General features: G+C 43.9%; 1 protein-coding gene across 4 annotated transcripts in view; it reads left to right on the top strand.

The window, feature by feature from the left end:
• sdk2b (sidekick cell adhesion molecule 2b) overlaps positions 1-23,261 on the top strand; it is a 599,240-nt gene that overhangs the window by 355,746 nt on the left and 220,233 nt on the right. For all 4 annotated transcript variants that reach the window (XM_078401132.1, XM_078401131.1, XM_078401133.1 and 1 more), the window contains exons 5-6: positions 749-882; positions 13,240-13,351. In XM_078401132.1, the coding sequence (XP_078257258.1) occupies positions 749-882; positions 13,240-13,351 (246 nt within the window). The remainder of the gene's footprint in view (positions 1-748; positions 883-13,239; positions 13,352-23,261) is intronic.

The following is a 23,261-nucleotide window of genomic DNA, read 5'->3' as shown; positions in this document are numbered from 1 at the left end:
TTCCTGAGCCTCTAACACTAAAGGCAACTGGGAGACTCACTTCATCATGTAGATATAGATAGTCTTGTCGCATCACCTCATTTATCTTGTGTACAGAAGCTGTGTGCAGCCAATCCTCACCTGACTGGAATGATAAGTCTGCATGATAAATATATCACTGAAATAATATGTCTTGGTGCAAGATTAAATGCTTCTTTAATAATCTAACTCTCAATGCTGAGCCTGTCATGTCGGAAACCTGTTTTCAAGTGAAGAGGACACGGTGACATTTATTAGATAACTAATTACATTTGGGATCAAATGTTTTTCTTTAGTATTTTACTTCAACTCTGCTAAGACGTCTTGGAAATTTGTCAATAATCTTTGCAGTTTGGAGAAATTCTGATGCAATCCAAAATGTAAACACTGGCATAGTAGTTAGATACTGAACATTCAACTGCCTGGCAGATTAACCAAAAGAAGTTTTATAGTAAAGTTGATGAAAAGATGTTTAGCTGCATCATGTTTGATTCCTCATTGCTCCCAGACTCAAGCCAAACTTCTATCTCAAAGATGGAACTCAGTTTCACTTGCAGTTACCAGAAACCTTGTTGGAGGTTGTGGATCACAGCATCAGGTGTAAAATGTGCGATTTCCACTGAGTTTAGATATTTGGACTCCAGATGCACAGAGCACATTGTTCCCTTGAAGAGAACTCAGGCAGACTACACAATATGCTGGCCTCATTGTTCTCACCTTGTCCCAACAGAGCTATTACCTTGGAGAACACACTTGTCATCCTGTCGACAGTCGCTCCAGACACGGGGAGATACTACGTGCAGGCAGTGAACGACAGGAACGGAGAAAACAAAACCAGCCAGCCTATCAGCTTGACAGTCGAGAGTAAGTACTCCAGACTCCACCACCAGGTTCAGTCTGATAAACTTTCATTAATAGGTTAAACAATGAAACATGGAAAAAAAACACACAAAGTGCTGGAGTAACTCAGCAAGTCAGGCAGCATCTCCTGAGAACATGGATAAGTGATGTTTCGAGTCGGGACCCTTCCTCAGACACACGACAAGTGAACAGGTGGAAGAGAGTTTCGACACCCGCACTAAACACATTCTAAAACCATACTATTCTGTACAGAAACTGAATCGAGAATTATATAATTCCATCAGTTGTAATCATTTGCTAATTGATGTGTACGATCATACCATCACTTGTTATGTTTTAAAAAAGAATGCCAAATGACTCCAACTGCAATATTTTCCAACTAAACATAAAAAGTTGGGGCGGCACGGTGGCGCAGCGGTAGAGTTGCTGCCTTCCAGCGAATGCAGCGCCGGAGACTCAGGTTCGATCCTGACTACGGGCGCCGTCTGTACAGAGTTTGTACGTTCTCCCCGTGACCTGCTTGGGTTTTCTCCGAGATCTTCGGTTTCCTCCCACACTCCAAAGACGTACAGGTTTGTAGGTTAATTGGCTGGGCAAATGTAAAAATTGTCCTACCAATATGATGGTTAATACATTAGCAATACAGGATGTGCAGAAAATCTACAAGGGAGGGTCCTTGATCCTTTAATTATTTTGTTTAAATTGTTGTCGGGTCAGAGGATTAATAATTTAAGTGAGACTTCTGTTTGCCCCAAACACTTGAAGTGTTTTCTTTTTCGTCTTCTTACTTCAGCAAATGGATTCACACATCCACCAGTGGAACAGAGTACTCCTAATAATAGTAATTTCTCTATAAATCAATAACTAGTGGACTAAGGCATTTCAGAATCCCGAGCTACTTGGACCAAAGTAGTCAGCTGTCATCATTAAGTTGTCGGCGAGAAGCAGGAGCTTACCAACAGCCCAACAATCACTGACAACAAGTAATCATTTGTCCTCACGCAACACCTTAAATCCACAGATGGAATATCAAATGATTATTGCCAGCTCGAATTGAGACATTTACTGCAAAAGTGTCACTTTCTTTTTTGCACCAATTCAACATTTTCTTGTATTCAAACTTAAAGCTGTTCACAAACTAGTGCAGATGGAACTTTTAATGGAGACACAAAGAACTACAGATCTTGAGCAAAAGATAAAGTGTTGGAGCAATTAGCGGGTCAGGCAGCATCAGTGGAGGAAATAGATAGGGGGCGTATCAGGTTTGGACTCTCCATCAGAGTATAGGATTGTAAAATATCAGCCATTATTTTACCTCAATATACTTCTTAACAATGTTGGACAGATATTATTTATTGGTTAATTAATCAACAAATCAGGGCCACGAGTACTCATTCATTGGTTTCAGTGACCACAAAATTTTGTTTGATTCTTCCCATGACCAGACTGTCGTTGTGTTTTCCATATTTATTTCCCAATGTTACGGTCTACATATTAGGAGTTTGAGCCGGAGAGATATTAGTACAATAATAGAACAAACTGACACTCCGTGTGATGGAATCCCATCTGCACAGACAGGGCTCGGTTTGCCACCTTCATGCATTATTCTTTGTTCTTTCATTTCATATTGATGGGGACTCGGTTCCAATGTTCTCCAGTCCTCATTTTCTTTAATACATTTCTGGTAGAGCCAGTGCCTCACAGTGCCAGAGTCCCAGGTTCAATCCTGACCTTGGGTGCTGTCTGTGTGGAGTTTGTATGCTCTCCCTGTAACTGTGTGAGATTCCTCCAGGTGCTCCAGTTTCCTCCCATATGCTAAAAGATGCACAGGTTTGTAGGTTAATTGACCTCTGTAAATTTCCCCTAGTATAGGGATTTAATACGAAAGTGGATAACAGAACTAGTATGAATGGGTGATCGATGGTCGGTGTGGGATCAGTGGAACAAAGGGCCTGTTTCCATGCTCTAACTTTCAATCAATCAATCAATCAATTTCTCAATGCAAAATGGTTAAGTTCCCAGATGACAAACAACTAGCCAACAAATGCAGGGCAAATCTGTGTTGGATTTCGAAGTAATCTCTCCAACTCCCCCCCCCCCCCCCCCCCCCCCCCCCCCCCCCCCCCCCACCCACATGACCTTGTCCTGCAGTTCCCAACTAAAATATTCCATTTACTGTGACATAGTCTCAAGGAGACTGTATACATACTTGGCCTTTAATGAGGGCAGGCACATGCAAGGAGTATGTATACAGGCATGTATACAGGCATGTATATGTATCTATACCTTTTTCCCAGCGAAGAAATATCAATGACTATAGGGCATAGCTTTAAGGAGATGTGTGGGGCAAGCTTTCTTTACACAGAGGGTAGTGAATGCCTGGCATGTGCTTACAGGGGTGATGGTAAATGCAGACACAATAGTGTCTGTGTAAAATGCTTCTAGATAGGCACATGGGCAGGCAGGGAATGGTGGGATATGAATAACGTCAGGTTAGTTTTACTTGGCATCATGTTCAGCACTGACGTTGTGGGTCAAAGGGCCTGTTCCTGTGCTGTGCTATGTTAAAAATCATAATTATATTCTTCGCTTGATTCTTTTACATTTGCTTTTTTTTCTTGTCATTTGATTATAATGAAATTGACTTTTGAATTAATGATATGCCTTTTGAAAGAAATCCTTTGGAACTGAAAATACCAGTTATCCAGGCAGTAATCAGAGTGAACATGCTATTGGCGCAGTGCTCTTATTGCCATTGAATTTCAAGTTGATTGAAGATGTGCAGTATTATTTTGGCTTGTGAACCAGTGCATAGGCTGTAGCTCAGTAGCTCTGGCATTCCCTTTTGCCTTTGGCTGACTAATCTCTGAGCACAAAAGGAAGCGAAGAATTCATGCCCGTTCTTTGCACCTCACACTCTTCACCAGATTAAGTATTTTAAAGAGCTCTGAGCAAGTCTTCAGGTTTCAGATAATCCTGCTAGTCTCCTGCAGAATTTAATTTGCAGTAAATCTCCACAGACTGACATAACAATGTGGTGTTTAACAGTTGTTCAGACAAATTTACCACATTCAAAGTTTATCCCATTTTAAGCCATTCGTTTGTGCCTTGTTATTGACGGAAGTACCGGCCATGAATGGTCCCTGTAACCTGAGGAACTTTTTTGATGAAGCCTTGAATAAGTCAGTCTGGGCAGAGTTCCCAAATTCAAGCAACTCTGGGCAGCCCTGAGTAAATAATGGGAAACTATCCAGAAAGTGGAACTATGTAGGAAGGAACTGCGGATGCTGGTGTAAACCAAAGATTGACGCCAAAAGCTGGAGTAACTCAGCAGGTTAGACAGCATCTCTGGAGAAAAGGAATAGATGACATTTCGGTTCTCTCTGGAGATGCTGTCTGACCTGTTGAGTTACTCCAGCATTTTGTGTCTATCTTCTGAAAGTGGAACTGCTGCTCTTCCCAGCCATGCCTTTCACTCATCCATCCTTCGTCATTGCCTTAGAGCCACGCGGCACTGAAACAGGCCCTTCGGCCCAACTAGTCCATGCCGATCAAGATGCCTCTTCTAAGTAGTCCCATTTGCCCACGTTTACCCATATCACCCTCAACCTTTCCTATCCTTCTACCTGTCCAAGTGACTTTGAATTGTAATTAAATGCTGGTTTCTGCTTTCTCCCGGCCTTTTGCTCTTTCTTCAGAGGAACCATTTTCCAGCATCCTTCATCCCACAACAAGTGAAATAAAGATAGAGTAGAATAGTGAATATAGAAGTTGGGAGGTCATGCTGCGGTTATTTTATGATGTTGGTGAGGCCACATTTAGTGTTCAGATTTGGTCAACATGTTATGGGAAAAATGTTGTCAAGCTGGAAAGGGTGCAGAGAAGATTTACGAGGATGTTGCCAGGACTCGAGGGACAGAGCTATAGGGAGAGGATGAGCAACTAGGATTATATACCTTGGAGCGCAGGAGGATGAGAGGTGATCTCATGAAGATTTACAAAATCATGAGAGGAATAGATCAGGTAAACACACAAGGTCTTTTGCACAGAGTAGGGGAATCAAGAACCAGATGACCTAGTTTTAAGGTGAGGGGGGAAAGATTTAATAGGAACCCGAGAGATAACTTTTTTATACAAAAGGTGATGGGTGTTTGGAACGAGCTGCCAGTGGAGGTAGTTGAGGCAAGTACTATCGCAACGTTTAAGAAGCCTTTGGACAGGTACATGGATAGAATATGTTTAGATCGATATGGGCCAAACGCAGGCAGGTGGGAATAGTGCAGATGGGGCATGTGGGTTGGCATAGGCAAGTTGGGCCATAGGTCCTGTTTCCACGCTGTGTGACTCTATGACTCAAATGAAAATTGTTTTACCATTCAAGATGTGCTTGGTTTAATTCCCACCACCCCCACTCCCCCAACCTGCCCCAAATACCCCTTATGCCCTAACGGTTGAAAAATCTACTGGCCATTGATTTAAATACACTCATTATCTTGAACTGTTTGCAGTAGAAAGTTTCAACTGATGTTGCTTAAGATCTAACCAACAGGTCACTTCAGTCGGCTCCTTCCTCTGAACTAGGAGGATCTGGGTTCAAGCCACAATCTACATTCAGGAGCCACTGAGCGCTACTGTGGAATATTCTGTGAGCGCTGCATTTTAGCTGCCCGATTTGAGAAAAACCGTAGAACACCCTTCTGATCTTTCCGGTAGATTAAATGCCCGAGAGATCAGAACTTCTCCATTCTCCTTTGTCCTGCAGGATACCAATGTGTCTTTCAGCCCAACGGCAACATTAAAATATCCACCTTCTCTTTTCCAAGATTGTCAGTGCGCTGCCCAATAAGTTTCCTGCAGCCCAGGGGCAATGGTAGCTCCAGGCTGACACTGTGCGATTAATCTGCATGATTCAGGAGACTCGAGGGACAGGAGTGTTGTGGATAATTTATTGGCCAGGTATCCAAAGGTCTAGAGTATTGATCTGGAGAACAGCGTTCAAGTCCCACCTTGGCAGAAAGAGAAAAGCTAATATTAATTGTGCTGGACTGCTGTAAACCCTCATGTAGTACATTGAAGTGAGGAAATCTGTCTTCATGACCAGGTCCAGCCTAGATGGGTCTTTTTGACGTACATAGGTCATGCCAGCAATGCTACCTCCCATGAACAAAGATTGGCCTAGATCCCCTTGCAGAGGTTGTGGGACAATGTATCCAACAATATCTCCTGGTTATTGTAATCCAGAAACTTTCATGACACTGTCCAATGAATGCATTAGTTGTGTTATCCCTGTACATCAGTCAAGTGCCTTTTGAAATAAGAGGTCACCCATTTCGGATGAAGGTGACGAGGAATTAATTCTCTGAGAGCTTTGTGGGCATCTGTAACTCTCTGTCGCAGAGGTGGAGTCATTGGATATATTTGTCAAGGACAATTTTATCAAGAAGGGAGTCAAGGGGATTGGGGGAAGTGAAATGTGGTCTCAATTGGATCAACCCTGTCCTTGTTAACGATGGTGTGGGCTCAAGGGCAGGACTGGCTTCTACACACTAGTGTGTCTTGGTCTGAGCTTCTTATGCAACATCTACAACAGTGAACAAGAACAAAATAACTTATTGATGATAAATATAAAGAGGTGGATGTTAATCAGTTAAGGCTACACCATAATAAATTTGAAGTTAATAAACAGTCAGTTCCATTTCAAGTTCATTAGCTTTGAGAATGTTTTCATATAGTTTCTGGTATGTCAAGGATTCAAATGGGAAAGGTGAAGGTAGGAGATACAAAGAATACATCAAAGTTTCCATGAGATATGATTCTGGCCACAAAGAACAGGAAGCAGAATCAGGTTAGGCTCGGAAAAGAGTTAACTGGGAACAAAAAAATATTGAGCAAATAACAAAGGGCTCAGCAGGTCAGGCAGCATCTGTGGAGGGAATGGGCAGATGATGTTTCGGGTCGGGACCCTTTTTCAGTCTGATCCAGTTATGCAAAATGTATTGTGTAAGAAGGAACTACTAAACTGGTTTAAACCGAAGATAGACACAAAAAGCTAGAGTAACTCAGCAGGACAGGCAGCATCTCGAGAAGGAATGGGTGACATTTTGGGTCAAGACCCTTCTTCAGACTGGTTAGGGATAAGAGAAATGAGAGATATAGACGGTGATGTGGAGAGATAAAGAACAATGAATGAAAGTAACGATGATAAAGGAAACAGGCCATTGTAAGCTGTTTTTAGGGTGAAAATGAGAAGCTAGTGCGTATTGTATTGATGGGAGCAGGCTAACAATCAGAAACAAGAAGAGTTTGTAGCAAAGGTAATTTAATAATTGTGTGGGTACAGACAAGATCGGGTGAACCAAGTCGGCAAAAGTTAGTTTCTCAACTTTGTTTACAGGTTCAAATTTGTTCAGATTCCTAGACATCACGTTCTGGGATCTGGAGTACATTGCCGTTGAGCCTCGCCTTGTGTTAGGTTAATTACTAATATCATGATAGAGGATTCTTGAGGGAAAAATAAGCAGATTGCAACGGCATTTTGGTTTTGAGAGGAACACAATTCAGTCAGGAGTAAGGTCTTGAATTTAAATAAAGTCAGTCATTTTGTAGGCAGTGTGAGTCAGCCAAGGTGGATTGGAAATTCGACTGTCAGCGTAGCTGGGGAAACAGAGGCAAATATTGAAAGAAATATTTAATTATTCTCAACAAATGTACATTCCATTGAGAAAGAGAAATTCCACAGTCAAAGTTTACTGAAAAACGTCAAGGAGAGCAAAATATATATTTTTAAAGCTTGTCTTGTAATATAACCAAGCACACTAGTTACCCTGAGGACCACAGTTTAGAGACCAGATAAACAGAAACTTGATAACAAGTGAGGAACCTTATATGAATAACTGGCAGGAACATATTAAAAATATTTAATTGGTAAAAGGAAGTAGGAAAATTAAATGTTGGGCTTTGGAGATGGAGGCAGGAGAAATTATAATGGGGAAATTTAAAATATGTTTGAGGTATTAAATTAATACTTTGTATCTTCAATGAAGAACACAGCAACATATTGTGGAGCCAGTAAGAGATTTAATTGCAGTACAGAGAAAATAATAGAAAGGTAAAAGGGAACTAAAACAAAAAAAAGCCTTATTCTGGACATCCTACATTAGAAGTGGCTGCAGAAATTGTGGATGCAACCAATAACATACACCCACCACCCACTGAGTGAAAACATTGCCCCTCAGGTGCCCATTAAATCCTTCCTCTCTCACCTAAAATCTACACTCTCTAGTTCTTGCTTAGCCTCTGTGAGAAAAGACTCTACGTTCACCCCATCTATTCCCCTCATGATTTTATACACCTCTATAAGATCACCCCTCAGCATCTGACCAAATGTTTTTAATTAAAAAGACTAGAAATCTCTTAAGACCGAGTTGGTTTATTCTTGCGCCTCTACCGTGACTGATCGGAGTTGAAATAAGCACGCCAGACCTCAAGATCACAAAGCCAGCATCCTTCACCAGTAACAATGCTCTGTCCAGAACCACAGGAAGATATTCTTATTTCCACTCCCAGTTGTGTGGTGACTCAGTATTCCTGCCCTTCACATTCTCCACCTCCTTTCATTTACAAAACCAGCATGAAAGTTTAATTCCATTGTCCAGTTTCCATAGAAAACTAATGAAGAGCCTGTCACACCATTTGTGATAATTCCTCAATGTTTTCATTAAATGCTTGTCAGTTTAGATTTGCCTTCTTGAAAGCATAAAAAAATTGGAGAAAATTAAATTCTGTTCAATTTCGAATTTACTTAAATTTGAATTAATTTTAGTTTGCACCAATTATCAAATTTAGTGCTGCACTAAAAGTGGTTGAAGGTTGGATTCTGCCAGTTCGACTGAAGTTCATGCAAGATTTCCTGGGTTCACAGTTGGGTAACTCTTTAATGAAATCCCTTCCAAATAATCAGCTGTTCCAAACTTCAGCTTTTGCAGAACTCCAGTCCGTACCAGGACAAGGTATTGTCACAAATCTGGATAATAAACTCCCTGCTTCCACCTCACCAGTTTGAGAATGTGAGCAAACATGAATTTTAAGTTCATTTCCCATCTCTTTCACACAGGATGTCCTTGTGTTAGTTGCCACAGGCTCCAAAGATGCTGCACAATGCACATAAATTGTCTCTGTTAGATTATTTTTTAACTTGCTGGCAATAACAGCTTTAGATTTAGGATTCATCTATCAGTGAGGCAACCGAGCTTTAAATAAAACATTCCTGGCCTTCAAGGTGGCAACATATCAACAAGACAGATCAGGGCATAATAAAGCAAAGTGTGAATGGGATTGCAGGTTTGGGCCTCAAGGACTTTGGTGCCATGGTGGGAAATTTGACAACCTTGAACTGGTGTTTTCAAAAGCTGATTTACTTTTAATGAGATTAATGTATCACATATAGAGTACCACATAGAGGTCTGAGCAAAGAGTGAACTGCCAGTCATTGAGCAGGCACTTGATTGTCATTGATCACCAATTGATATTCATTGATAACCATTGGCTGTCAATTAATGATACCAGGTATTTTGCCAGTTTCACTGCTTCTCTCAGCAATCATCTCTAATAACATTGCGATGGAGAAAGGATGTTTGCTGCAAATTTAAAAAAAAAATTATAACAAAAGATAGACACAAAAAGATGGAGTAATTCAGGGGGGGGTCGGACAGCATCTCTGGAGTAAAAGAATAGATGATGTTTGGGGTCGAGACCCTTCAGACTGTCCCAGTCCCAGTCCCAGTACTGTCACTAGCTGGTAACTTTACAATGTATCTCCCTGTGAAATCTGAGCAGAAACAGAGGCAAGAGCCTCATTTTTATATTTATTTCACCTGTCTATAATCAAGGATTGATTTTACCCAGATTAAATTGGGTTACCAATTATTTGCAGCTGAAATCGTGTCGTTCCACAAAAGCTCCAAGATAGCAGGTGGTACAGGGGAGATCGTCCATTTCACCGTGCAACCTCGCTCAGTGGAACCCCTCCACAGGTTTGTCGTTGTAAGGCCGTACTTGGAGCATTGTGTTCAGTTTCGGTCACTGCTGTAGAAAGGATGCCATTAAACTGCAAAGGGTGCAGAGAACATTTACAAGGACGTTGCCAGGACTTGAGGGCCTGAGCTACAGGGACAGCTCGGGCAGGCTAGGACATTATTCCTTGGAGCACAGAAGGCTGAGGGGTGATCTTACAGAGGTGTATAAGATCATGAAGGGGATTAGTTAGATAGGGTGAATGCACAGTGTTTTCCCCAGGGTAGGGGAATTGTTTATGGTTCCATTTTGGGACACATGACAATAAAATCCTCTTGACTCCTGAAGAAACATAAGTTTAGGCTGAGAGGGAAAAGATTTAATAAGAACCTGAGGCACAACTTTTTCACACAGAGGGTGGTGGTTATTTGGAACGAGCTGCCAGGAATGGCATTACATGGCCCAACATGGATAGTCTACACTAATTTCACTTGCCTGCATTAATTCCCTGTCTGTCTATACCTTTGCTCATTCAACCACACAATCAATACAGGTAGTGTTCCTGTCTCCACCACCACCTCTGATAGCTCATTCCAAATAGCACCTCTCAGATCCCCTTTAAACCTTCTCCCTCTCACCTTAAACACCGACCCTCTGGTTTTAGACTCTCGTACAATAGGCAGTTGCTGTTATTAAAAGAAAAAAGGCAGTATATTTACTCTTCACAGCTGATATCCTACTCTGATCGCTGTGCTGCAAACATTGGCAGCTGCCCTGAATGTCAAGAGTCAAGAGTGTTGTACTGTCATAAGTCCCAGATAGAACAATTAAATCCTTACTTGGGGACGGGGTTCAGTTTTCTGGAAAGGCTGTTACACTCTTGGAGACTGTCTTGAAGGCAGGTGCTGGGATATTGAGCAAAACCAAAGTGCTGGAGGAATTCAGCGGGTCAGGCAGCATCTGCAGAGGGAAATGAACCTTTGTTTCCTTTCTTGATTTCATGATGGGAGCCACATTTGGGACAAAAGCTTGGGGAACCATTGTTTTAAATGCACCTGGAGGAGGAACATTCCAATTTCCAAGAAATGTTTGTCAAACTCTTGGAGACAAGGCGCCGAAAGCAAAAATGTAACAAGTCAAATCTCAATCCATCTCCTCCCTCAAACTCTTTTTGTTCTATTCATAAAACATTGGGACCTTGGATCTATATAGAGTGTACTTTGTGCTTAGCATGCCTAAACATGCCTCCCATTCAATGAATTACCTTACATATGCAATTCTTGTTTTTAAAGTTAGCGGGACAGGCTTCATCTCTGGAGAAAAGGAATAGGTGATGTTTCAGGTCGAAATCCCTCTTCAGACTGAGAGTCAGAGGAGAGGGAAACTAGTCGTAGAAATAAACTCTTGTTCTGTATCTATTAATAATAGATGATATCCCACAGTTGGGAAGTCCAGCAAAAGAGAAAGGCAAGGGTATAAAACATAGTCCTTCAACATATTTCCAAAACAAAGTACTTCACGACATAAAGAAGCTTTCATCTCAACCGCCTCTAATCCTACACTTGCACTGGGACATTGGGATCAAACACACTGGGTCTGGCTGACTTTGCTTTCCGTTCCTCACTACCTGCTGCACAGGTTCTGACCATTGGTCTCTACGGAGCCCGGCAGCCCATTGCTTGTTCATGCTTTTAAAAGACTTCCAAACTCTTTCATAAAAGGGATTTATGTTTACAAAATGAACTGTTATTTCTGTATCCATCATTAATAGATGATGTCCCACAGAGTTGGGATGTCTGGCAGTAGGGTAAGGCAAAGGTAAACTGCGACTCGTAGCCCAGATATCAGAGGGGATTTGGTAGAGGGTGAAGGCTGGCTATTAGCCAGCACTATCATTGCCTTTAGCTGGTACGCACCAGACAAGCTCACTTAACAGGCTCATCATCAGATTAATTCCTACCTCAAATAGATTTTACTCTGTTTATGGAGCAAACTCATTGTAGATAATCTGAAAAATATTAACATTTTCTTCCAGGTCGCGTTGTTAGAGTCATGGAGTCATACAGCATGGAAACAACTTGCCCATGCCGACCAAGATGCTCCATCTACACTAGTCCCATCTGCCCTTGTTTTGCCTTTCTATATACTAAAACTCTTGTTTGTTTGTTTGTTCCTGAACTACAGCCAAAACGGTACCCGATAGCGCGACAATTTTAGGCCCACCTTACTCACCGTCGTCCCTTTGGTGCTAATGGAAGAAGTTTCATTGAAATCGGTGTTATATTTTTAAAGTTATTCACATGTTAAAGTTTAAATCTATCTCCTAGGGCGGGAGGGAGGGAGGGAGGGGTGGAGGGAGGGAGGGAGGAGTTTACTATTGCTGTCCTTGACCTAGCAGCAGTGACAACTGTAAACATGTTTACAGCTATTCTTCCGTCAGTGAATAGCACCTTTCATTCTTCGACTGATAGGGTTCAAAATCAGTCTGAAGAAGGATCCTAAACCGAAGCATTCATCCATTCCCTCCACAGATGCTGCCCGATCTTCTGAGTTCCTCCAGCACTTTGTATTTTGCTCAAGATTCCAGCGTTTGCAGTTTCTTGTGTCTCTCTTGGTGAAAATCTCACTGGAGATGAATTTTGGGGGCAAGACTGCTTTGATTCCATTTGAGTGGATTGGATGCCGAAAGGAGAGCACAGGAAAATCTCACACCAGAGAACCAATACTGGGTTACCGGGCAACGATGCCTTCTAGAGATGCATAACAAATCTCTTAACGCCGCATTGAAATCAGTTTTTTCTGTTTAATGCTGGGATCATGTCCGTTTCATTTCAGTCATTTTTGAAGAAAACACTCCATTAAAAATGAAGATAGACACAAAAAGCTGGAGTAACTCAGCGGGTCAGACAGCATCTTTGGAGAAAAGGAATAGGTGACATTTCAGGTCGAGACCCTTCTTCAGACTTAAATCAGCATCTGCAGTTCCTTCCTACACATTAAAAGTGAAGTATTTCCTGTTTAAAGATTAAAGTTGAATCATTGTGGATATTCTTAAGTTATAAGAGCAGAATTAGGACATTCAGCCCATCAAGTCTACTCTGCCATTCAATCGTGGCTGATCTGTCTTTCCCTCTCAACCCCATTCTCCTGCCTTCTCCCCATAACCCCTGACACTCGTACTAATCAAGTATTTTGTGCAGTTACCTCCTTTTTCACCTTTGCTCCGGACATCAAGTAGTTTGCACTAGTTTGAGTTTATTGGCCTTTGTAAAAGTACAAATTCTCAAGTGTACACAGCCTTTAAAAATAGTTCCTTTCAGGGGTTGTTTGTGTCTTTTTCTGTTGTAGATACCGGTGCTCCTGCAGATCCCATCGCTCCGGTTATCATCATCTCACCCAGAAACACCAGTGCTGTGCTGGGCTATCCGGAGGTGACACTGGAATGTGTGGCCAACTCCAGGTCAGTGCCTCGGACTTCCACCTTCGTCTCGCGTGGAAATAATTGGTCAAAGTGCATGCCCACCAACCTCTTTCTACAGTTTAGAAACTGCTGGTTTACCGTGAAAAGCAAGGTTTGTAGATGTGCTCAATGAGCAGAATATTAGCAAAACTTCTATTCCAAAGAACGATGTTAAAGACTTTTGGATTGGTGGGACTAGTGTGGTGTTGGTCAGCATTGTTAAGTGGGGCTGAAGGGCCTGCTTACATGCTGTATGACTCTATGACTCTCCAGTCATAAAGACACAGAGTCCTGGAGTAACTCAATGGGTCAGGCAGCATCTGTGGAGAACATGAATACGTGACGTTTCGGGTCTGGACCCTTCTTTTGTTGCGAAGACATTGCTTGTACAGTTTCAAATAATCTGTTCTGGTCAAAAGTATCACATATTTCACAGTTTTAACACTGTTGCAATAGTAATTTGAAATTGTTTTCATGAATCATATTAATTGCTTTTGGAATCACCGACAAATTACAAACTACAAAAAAAACCCACAGGTGCAGTATCATAATTGGGTGAGTTGCAGAATAACTCACGGCAGAATTACTCGTTACTGCATGCCGTTCCCGTTGCCCCTCCTGCACCTGCCCTGTTACTGTGGCAATCAAAAGCTTCAGGTGTCAAGCCCGAGCTAGAAAGTGGTGCCGATCTCTGGAGAGCACGGGAACAGAAACTCCGGGTTTCTAGACAAATCAGAATTGCTCTCTCAGCTTGATTAGTTTCTTGCTGCTTTACAAAATGAAACCTTGAATCTTGGGACCAGTCTGATAAAGAGAAGCCAAACCCAAACATCCAATGGACAATGAAAGGTCTGTTCCCTGGTTCTGTTCAGAAGCACATGCCTGCTGGACAATGGACAAGAGAGAAGCATAACTGTTTGAAGTGTGTTTGCTTTCGTTTAGTTTACTGTCACCAGTAGAGAGGTACACTGAAATGCTTGTTTTGTTTACTACCCGGTCATAACATACTGTGCACAAGTACAATAGCTCCTCTTCGGGAATGGCATGCAGAGTTTAAATGATTGGAAGTTTGAGGGAAGGAACGGTAGATGCTGGTTTACACTGAAGGTCGACACAAATTGCTGGATAACTCAACAGGATAAGCAGCATCTCTGGAGCGAAGGAATGGGTGGCGTTTTGGAGTCTGAAGCAGGGTCTTGACCCAAAACGTCCACCCATTCCTTCTCTCCAGAGATGTTGCCTGTCCCGTTGAGTAACTCTATGTCTATGATAGGAAGTTTGGATGTTTTGAATTAATAAAGACTGATGAAATCAAATACTACAGGGCATAGCTTAAAGGTGAGAGGGGCAAAATTTATAGGAGTTGTGTGGGACAGCCTTTTTACACAGAGGGTGGTCGGTGCCTGGGGTGGTGATGGAGGCAGATACAATAGTGGATTTTAAGAGGCTTTTGGATAAGCACATGGATATGCAGGGAATGTAGGGACATGGGTTATGCGCAGGGAGATAAGAGATAGTCTTGGCATCATGTTCGGCACAGACTTGTGGGCCTTTCCTGTGCTGTACTGTTGACTGTTCTCTAATACTCACAAAGACTGTTGTGCAAAATGCCTGGTTGCCAAGGCCTTCAGTGTGGTGCTCGAATTATTTTGGACATCAATGACATTATTTTAGAGCCGACCACATCCAAAATTGAATATTTTCTTCTGCTTAACTAATCTTTACAAATCTCCCATTCATTCAGAATTAATCTCAGGTGGGTCACCGACATAATTCATGTACTCACCCACACAACTGTCCATCCCTCCACCCACACTCCTGTGCGTGTCCCCACCCATACACCTGTCCATTCCCCAACCCACACACCTGTCTGTCCTCCCCACCCTCACACCTGTTCATCCCCATCCACACATCTCTCAGTCCCACCACCCACACACCTGCCCATGTCCCCACCCACACACCTGTCCATCCCCACCCACACACCTGCCCATGTCCCCACCCACCCACACACCTGCCCATGTCCCCACCTAGCCACACACCTGTCCATGTCCCCACACACCTGTCCGTCCCCCACCCACGCACCTGTCCGTCCCCTTCCTACACACCTGTTCATCCCCACCCACACACCCGCCCATGCCCCACACACCTGTCCATGTCCCCCCCCACATACCTGTCCTTGTCACCACACACTTGTCCGTCCCCCCACCCACACACCTGTCATCCCCACCCACCCACACACCTGCCCATGTCCCCACCCACCCACCCACCCGCACACCTGCCCATGTCCCCACCCACCCAATACCTGTCCAGGTCCAAACCCACACACCTGTCCATCTCCCCACCTACCCACACACCTGCCCATGTCTCCACCCACACACGTGCCCAGGTCTCAACCACACCTGCCCATGTCCCTCACTGTACCCCGTTCACACACGTTCCCACCCCAGTTCCCACAAGAGCCACGTTTCAGATCAGTGGGCACCACCCATGGACTGGACACTGCATTGCTGACGTTGCTCCAGGTGTGCAATCACCTGTTGTATTCATAGCACGTTTCATTCCTGACATATTTTTATGACCCATAAAGAACACAAAGTGCTGGAGTGCAGCTGGTCAGGCAGCATCACTGGAGAACGTGGACAGGTGACACTTTGGGTTCAGACTCAGACGGAAGAGGATCTCGACTCGAAACGTCACCTATCCATGTCCTCCAGAAGTGCTGCCTGGCCCGCTGAGTTAACTCAGCTCTTTGCGCATCTGCAGTTCTTTGCTTCTACTTTTATGACGTAGACTTGATCTCCCACCTTCACGCATGTGGAAAGAGTTCCTCTTTGCCTGCTGCTGGAAACCCTTTCAGAATGTTTGACTTCTGTTCTGCACTTTTATTCTTCATATTTCTTGAGAATAGAGCCCTCTCTTTCCAACCTACATGCCCTGGCATTGTGACATCATTGTTTGCATCTGGTCAGTGTCTGTAACCTGGGTGTGATGGAGACGGCAAAGGAAAAAGCACTCTAACCCTCTTTCCTTACGATGGCATTTGTCATTTCTGTGGGAGTGAAAGTACAACCCAATAGATCTTTGTCTTGGTTTCCCTTGTTTCAACAGACTGAAAATTATTACCTTATGCTCACCACTTAAGTCCCATTCATCCTTTTACAAAGAGCTGTCAGAAATGATGGCAAAATAATGACACATTTCAACAATGTGAGAGGTGCTTAAGTGTCATAGGCAAGGATTGCAATGAATTTGTTTCAGTTGAGATGCACTTCATCAATCGTCAGCTCTACAGAATCCAAATGTAACTCAGTTTGGTGGTGACTCCAAGCTGCAGCGTGAACTGATGGCAATGTGCATTATATTTTATAAAATGTTCTAATTATGAATGTAGCCATGCATGGAGGTGTGCCCGCAGCGATCCAGCAGTAGCTCATCTAACACCCTCTGTGTAAGTACCTCGAGCTAGGGTACCTCTCCTACCACCGGGTCCTGAGCTCAGTGCACACGTCCAATCTTAAGGTGGAGGCAGAAACCTGTGGTACAGCACGGTGGCGCAGCGGTAGAGTTGCTGCCTTACAGCGAATGCAGCGCCGGAGACTCAGGTTCGATCCTGACTACGGGCGCCGTCTGTACGGAGTTTGTACGTTCTCCCCGTGACCTGCGTGGGTTTTCTCCGAGATCTTCGGTTTCCTCCCACACTCCAAACACGTACAGGTATGTAGGTTAATCGACTGGGTAAATGTAAAAATTGTCCCTAGTGTGTGTAGGATAGTGTTAATGTGCGGGGATCGCTGGGCGGCGCGGACTCGGTGGGCCGAAGGGCCTGTTTCCGCGCTGTATCTCTAAAATCTAAAAAAAAAAAATGTTTTTAAATGGTGGCGTTTGAAAGAATTTTAGACAGGCGCATGGATATGGAGGGAATGGCATCATGATCATCACAGACTTTGTGGGCTGAAGAACCTGTTCTTACTGTACTGTTCGATCTATGTTGAAGGAAAATGACTAGTTAGGTATGATCGTTCTATATCTTACATTTTACTGCACAATTTCCCTAGTTTCTTTGTGACGAGGTTGAATGCATTTGCCCAGAGGAAGCTTTCTATCTGGGCATTCCTTGTTTGTCCCTTGGTTCTAAGCCTAACATCGAGATAGAAGGAAGACACAAAGTGCTGGAGTAACTCAGGAGATCTCTGGAGAACAGGGATAGGTGACCTTTCGGGTTGGGGCCTTTCTTCAGACTGAATGTAGGGGGGGGGGGTAAGAAAGCTGGAAGAGAGGAGTGTCCTGACGAAGCCTGGTAGGTAATGTGGATGCAAGTGAGGAGGGCTTTTGTTTGGCAAATGGTTGGACAAAGGTCAGAAAAGGAAAGATGGAAGATACGAGACAAGAGGATTGAAGGGTTGCAAATTGTGAAGTTAGAGGATGGAATGTAGGTGGAAGGGAAAGATAGGCGTGAGTCCAGGTGGGAAGATAGGGGTGGGAAAGAAGGGAAGATGGGAGGGTGGGGGAAGAAAGGAGAGGGGAAAGGTTATGTGGTTACCTAAAATTGAATAACTCATTGTTCATATCGTTGGATTGTGACTACCCAAGAGGAACAGGAGGTGCTGTTCCTGCAGTGTGCGTGTGGCCAGGCAGAATGTGGACTTTCTAATAGTTCTTTTCAATGTGTCCGTCAGTCCCTGTGAGGCAAATGGATACCCACTGTTGTTTCACCTGATACCCAACCAACAAGGTCACGGTCGATTACCGGACGTGTTATCACCAGTCCAAAACTGGCAGAAAGAAGGGGTGAAGAGGATGCACTTTCTCTTTTTCTTTGTGGAGCCAGATGAACAAATACATTCTTGCAGGTACCAAGGGGAATGCCTTGTCTCTCTGTGTCGTTTCCTTTAGTCAGGATTTCTCAAACAGTTGAAGGTTAAGTCTAGGTGGAGTGGATTGGCAAAGGATGTATTCCACAAAAATCCCTGCTTTAATTTCTCCTTGTTTGAACAGAGAGGTGAAAGTCACACATGGGTTTGAAAAACAATCACACAAGTTTCGTTAACCTTTTCACAAGACCATGTTAAAACACGAGGCAGGCAGTATTGACAGCATACTGATGAAGTCAGCCCAGACATTTGTGTGCAAGTACATAATGCCTGGACACAAATTACAACTAGACATTGAAATATTGATTGAAAGATACAACATGGAAACAGGCTCTTCGGTCCACTGAGTCCATGCCAACAGTCGATTGCCCCTTCACACAGCTTCTATGTTATTCCACTTTCCCATCCACTCCCTACGCACCAGGGGCAATTTACAGAGGCCAGTTAACCTACAAGCCTGCACGTCTTTGGGATGTGAGAGGAAACTGGAGCATCTGGAGGAAACCCCCACAGTCACAGGGAGAACGTGCAAACTCCACACAGATAGTACCAGGGCCGTTTTACAGCATTATGGGCCCCCGGGCAAAGCAGTGTACTGGGGCCCCTACCGTTACTCTCCCCCACCCCCCTTTCCCTACCAGCCCCCCCCTGTCATGCCGGCGAAAAGCACTTACCGAAAAGCACTTAGCGATGGACTTAGGGTGCTACGTTGTTGCGAAAAGCACTTACAGATCGCTGTGAGAAACACTTAGGGACCGAAAATGTTGCGAAAAAAGCACTTATTGAACCTACATTTTTAAAGTAGTATTTATTTATTGCAAGTCACTTAACATACACAGATCAGCATGGGGCCCCTATGCTCATGGGCCCCCGGGCAAGTGCCCATCAGGCCCATGCGTTAAGACGGCCCTAGGGCAGTAAAATTCAACATTGTTAGCACATTTCCAATGCTCTTTGGTTTTGAATTTAATCATATAGCACCAGAGAGTGTGCGAGAGTGAAGGACAGGGGGAGGAGAAGGTGAATCTCAACCAGCCCCAGGCATTAAAAAAGGTTATTAAAATATCTGTAAGTAATTTGGGAAATGGAAAATGACCTGATCTCATCAACCATTCGTGATGATCACCGGTTTACCAGTGGAACCCATCACTGTAACGAGGTGTGTCTGCACTGCAGTGCAGACAGAATGTATCTGGCACCAATGTACCTGTTTATGGGACTGGCAAAGATGGCACTCCTGACTTGAGGATTAATTGTTGCATTCACAGTCAGCAGGAATTTCCTCGGGGAGAAAAATGCGAAAAAATAATGCTAAATTTAATTTTAATTACATTATCTGGGGATAGTTAATTTATAACAATATTAATCTTTATGGTACATTAAAGAACTTGCTGTGATGCTGTTTAGTGATGGACAAAGTTTAATTTATTACTCATGAGATTTTCATCGTTCAATCTACTGAGCACAAATTACTTCACCTTACAGGTGAGGTATTCAGAACTGTTGAATTATTCACGTTGAATTAGTGTACCACGTTGCTGTGTCAGAACATAGAACATGGAACAGTCCAGCGCAGTATCGGGCCCTTCAGCCCACAATGTCTGTGCCAAACATGATGCCAAGACCAACTCTTATTTGCCTGCACATAATCCATATCCCTAAACTCCCTACATATCCATGTGCCTAAACACCACGATCATTTTTGCCTCCACCACCGCCCATGGCAGCACATTCCAGGCACCCACCACCCTCTGTATAAAGAAACCTGTTCTACATCTCTCCTTTAAACTTCGTCCCTCTAGCATCTTGTATCCCTTAAATCTAGTATTTGATACTCGAAGAAGGGTCTCGACCCTAAAGGTCACCCATTCCTTCTCTCCAGAGATGCTGCCTGTCCCGCTGAAGTTACTCCAGCTTTTTGTGTCTATCTTCGGTTTAAACCAGCATCTGCAATTCCTTCTCACACATTTGATGTTTTCACCCGTGGGTAAAAAGGTTCTGAATGCCAAGCCTATCAATGCCTCTCGTGATTTTACAGATTTCTGTCATGTCTCACCTCAACTTCCGGTGTTCTAGAGAAATCAAACCAAGTCTGTCTAACTTCTCCCTGTAGCTGATACCCTCTAATCCAAGCTTCATCCTCATCAACCTCTTCTGCATCCTTTCCATAATTCCTGTAATGGTGCGGCCATTTTGAGTGACACAGTGGTGCAGCAGTAGAGTTGCTACCTTACAGCATCCGACAACTGGGTTTGATCGTGACTAAGGGTGCTGTCTGCATGGAGTTAGTATGTTCTCCCTGTGACCAGGTGGATTTTCTCTGGGTGCTCTGTTTTCCTTGCACATTCCAAAGGTGTACAGGTTTGTAGGTTAATTGGCTCCTGTAAATTGTATATTGTCCCGGGTGTGGGATAGTGCTAGTGTACAGGGTGATCTCTGGTCAGCACAGACTCAGTGGGCTGAAGGGCCTGTTTCCATGCTGTATCCCTGAAGTCTATCGACCAGAGCAGTACGCAATACTCCAAAAAACGTTGTACAAAGCTGTATCATGGTTTCCTGACTCATACACAATGTCCCGACCAATAAAGACACGCATACCATATTCCATCTCTTCTATTCTATCTACGTACACCGATGAGCCAAAACATTATGACCACTGACAGGTGAAGTGAATAACATTGATTATCTTGTTACAATGGCACCTGTCAAGGGGTGGGATATATTAGGCAGCAAGTGAGCAGTCAGTTCTTGAAGTTGATGTGTTGGATGCAGGAGAAATGGGCAGGAGTAAAGACCTGAGCAACTTTGACAAGGGCCAAATTGTTATGGCCAGATGACTGGGTCAGAGCATCTCTGAAACGGCAAGGCTTGTGGGGTGCTCCTGGTCAGCAGTGGTGAGTACCTACCGACAATGGTCCAAGGAGGGACAAACTACAAACCTGTGACAGGGTGTTGGGCGCCCAAGGCTCATCGATGCGCGAGGGCAACGAAGGCTATCCCGTCTGGTCCGAACTGACAGAAGGTCTACTGTGGCACAAGAGACAGAAAACTTTAATGGTGGTCATGGGAGGAATGTGTCACAATACACAGTGCATCACACTCTGCTGCCTATGGGGCTGTGTAGCCGCAGACCAGTCAGCGTGCCCATGATGACCTCTGTCCACCATCGAAAGCGCCTACATTGGGAGCGCGAGCGTCGGAACTGGACCTTGGAGCAGTGGAAGAAGGTCGCCTGGTTGGATGAGTCCTGTTTTCTTTTAGATCACGTGGATGGCCGTGTAAGTGTGCGCCTTTTACCTGGGAAAGTGATGGCACCAGGATGCACTGTGGGAAGACGACAAGCCGGTGAAGGGAGTGTGATACTCTGGGCAATGTTCTGCTGGGAAACCCTGGGTCTGGCCATTCATGTGGACGTCAATTTGACACGTGTCACCTGCCTAAACATCGTTGCAGACCAGGTACACCCCTTCATGGCAATGGTATTCCCTGATGGCAGTGGCCTTTTTCAACAGGATAATGCGCCCTGCCACACTGCACACATTGTTCGGGAATGGTTTGAGGAACATGATGAAGTGTTCACGGTATCGCCCTGGCCTCCAAATTCTCCAGATCTCAATCCGATTGAGCATCTGTGGGATGTGCTGGATCAACAAGTCCGATCCACGGCGGCTCCACCTCGTAACTTACAGGACTTGAAGGATCTGCTGCTAATGTTTTGGTGCCAGATTCCACAGGACACCTTCAGGAGTCTTGTAGAGTCCATGCCTCGGTGGGTCGGCTCTGTTTTGGCGGCGCACGGAGGCCCAGCAGCATATTAGGCAGGTGGTCATAATGTTTTGGCTCATCAGTGTATGGTGCCATTTTCAGGGAGTTATGGACTTGGACCCCAAGATTCCTTTGTACCTCAATGCTGGAGTCTCTTCAATGTTGGCTCATCAAGTAATGGGACCATGATGTAGGAACACCAAAGTCTATGGAGACCAGTTCTCCTCATTTGACAGGCAATCTTACTCTGACAATCCTCAATGAAATTTCACATCTCGTTCAATAAAGGGCCTGTCCGAGTTACGCGATTTTTAAGGCGACTGCCGGCGACTGTCAAAGTCGTAGCAGATCGCCAAAATTTACTTTTACCCTACGACAATGACCACGACAATGCCGAGTCAGGTCGATACAAGTTACTTTTTTTGTGAAACTAGCACCTGGCTAAGAGATTACACCGTCTTCGGAAACATCGCGAAATTCCCACGCTTACCTGACCGTCAAACTGTCGCCTCCAATCAACCTGTCAAATGTCCTGACGGTAAATAAATTGGTTAAACAAAACTATCATCTGGTATCTTCAAATGCCTTTTCTTAATTTAATATTACGTGCTTCTAAATGCATCTGCGACAACCTAGCAAACCTGGGGACAGCATGTGGCAGCGCCCGCAATAAGCTACGATACCTGGCGACAAGCCAGCTGTCGCCAAGAAATTTCTAGCAGGTAAATTTTTCTGCAACGCACCGAGATCCGCTACGATTCAATGAAGACTCCTCACGATCATGCCCGCGACACCCGGAGAACGGTCGGCGACAGCCTAGTCGCCGTAAAATCGCCAAAGTGAGACAGGCCCTTAACACTATTAACTATTCACTAGTCTTGCAATTACATATTGCACAGTAGAATTTCAGTCTTACACTACTGCAAGTTCTTCATGAAAAATAGATTGTGGGATCTACCAGACTGTACCTTTATTTGAAGAAGAACTGATTGACCAATCTTCAAATATTGCTGCTTAAATTGAGCAGGAAAGAATGGTAAGTGTAAGCAAAGAGGAGGGTGAAATTGGCAAAAAGTATTTCTGAAGCTTTTTACAGTTTCTCCAACTCTGTTGATTCTGTGTAGTCAATGATTGATGTTCAGTCAAGAAGAATCTGTCTTGACATAAAGTTTTCCAATTATGATTAAAGAAACAGCGGTTATTTATTCTTAGTCACCAATATTATTTAGCTGAGGAACCCGTGAGACGGGGCACTGTGGGATTGTATCAATCTC

The sequence above is a fragment of the Rhinoraja longicauda genome, chromosome 6 (genome assembly GCF_053455715.1).
Source record: "Rhinoraja longicauda isolate Sanriku21f chromosome 6, sRhiLon1.1, whole genome shotgun sequence".
In the NCBI taxonomy this organism is placed as follows: Eukaryota; Metazoa; Chordata; class Chondrichthyes; order Rajiformes; family Arhynchobatidae; genus Rhinoraja; species Rhinoraja longicauda.
The sequence above is the reverse complement of the archived record's forward strand: the minus strand, read 5'-3'. Positions and strand labels throughout refer to the sequence as shown.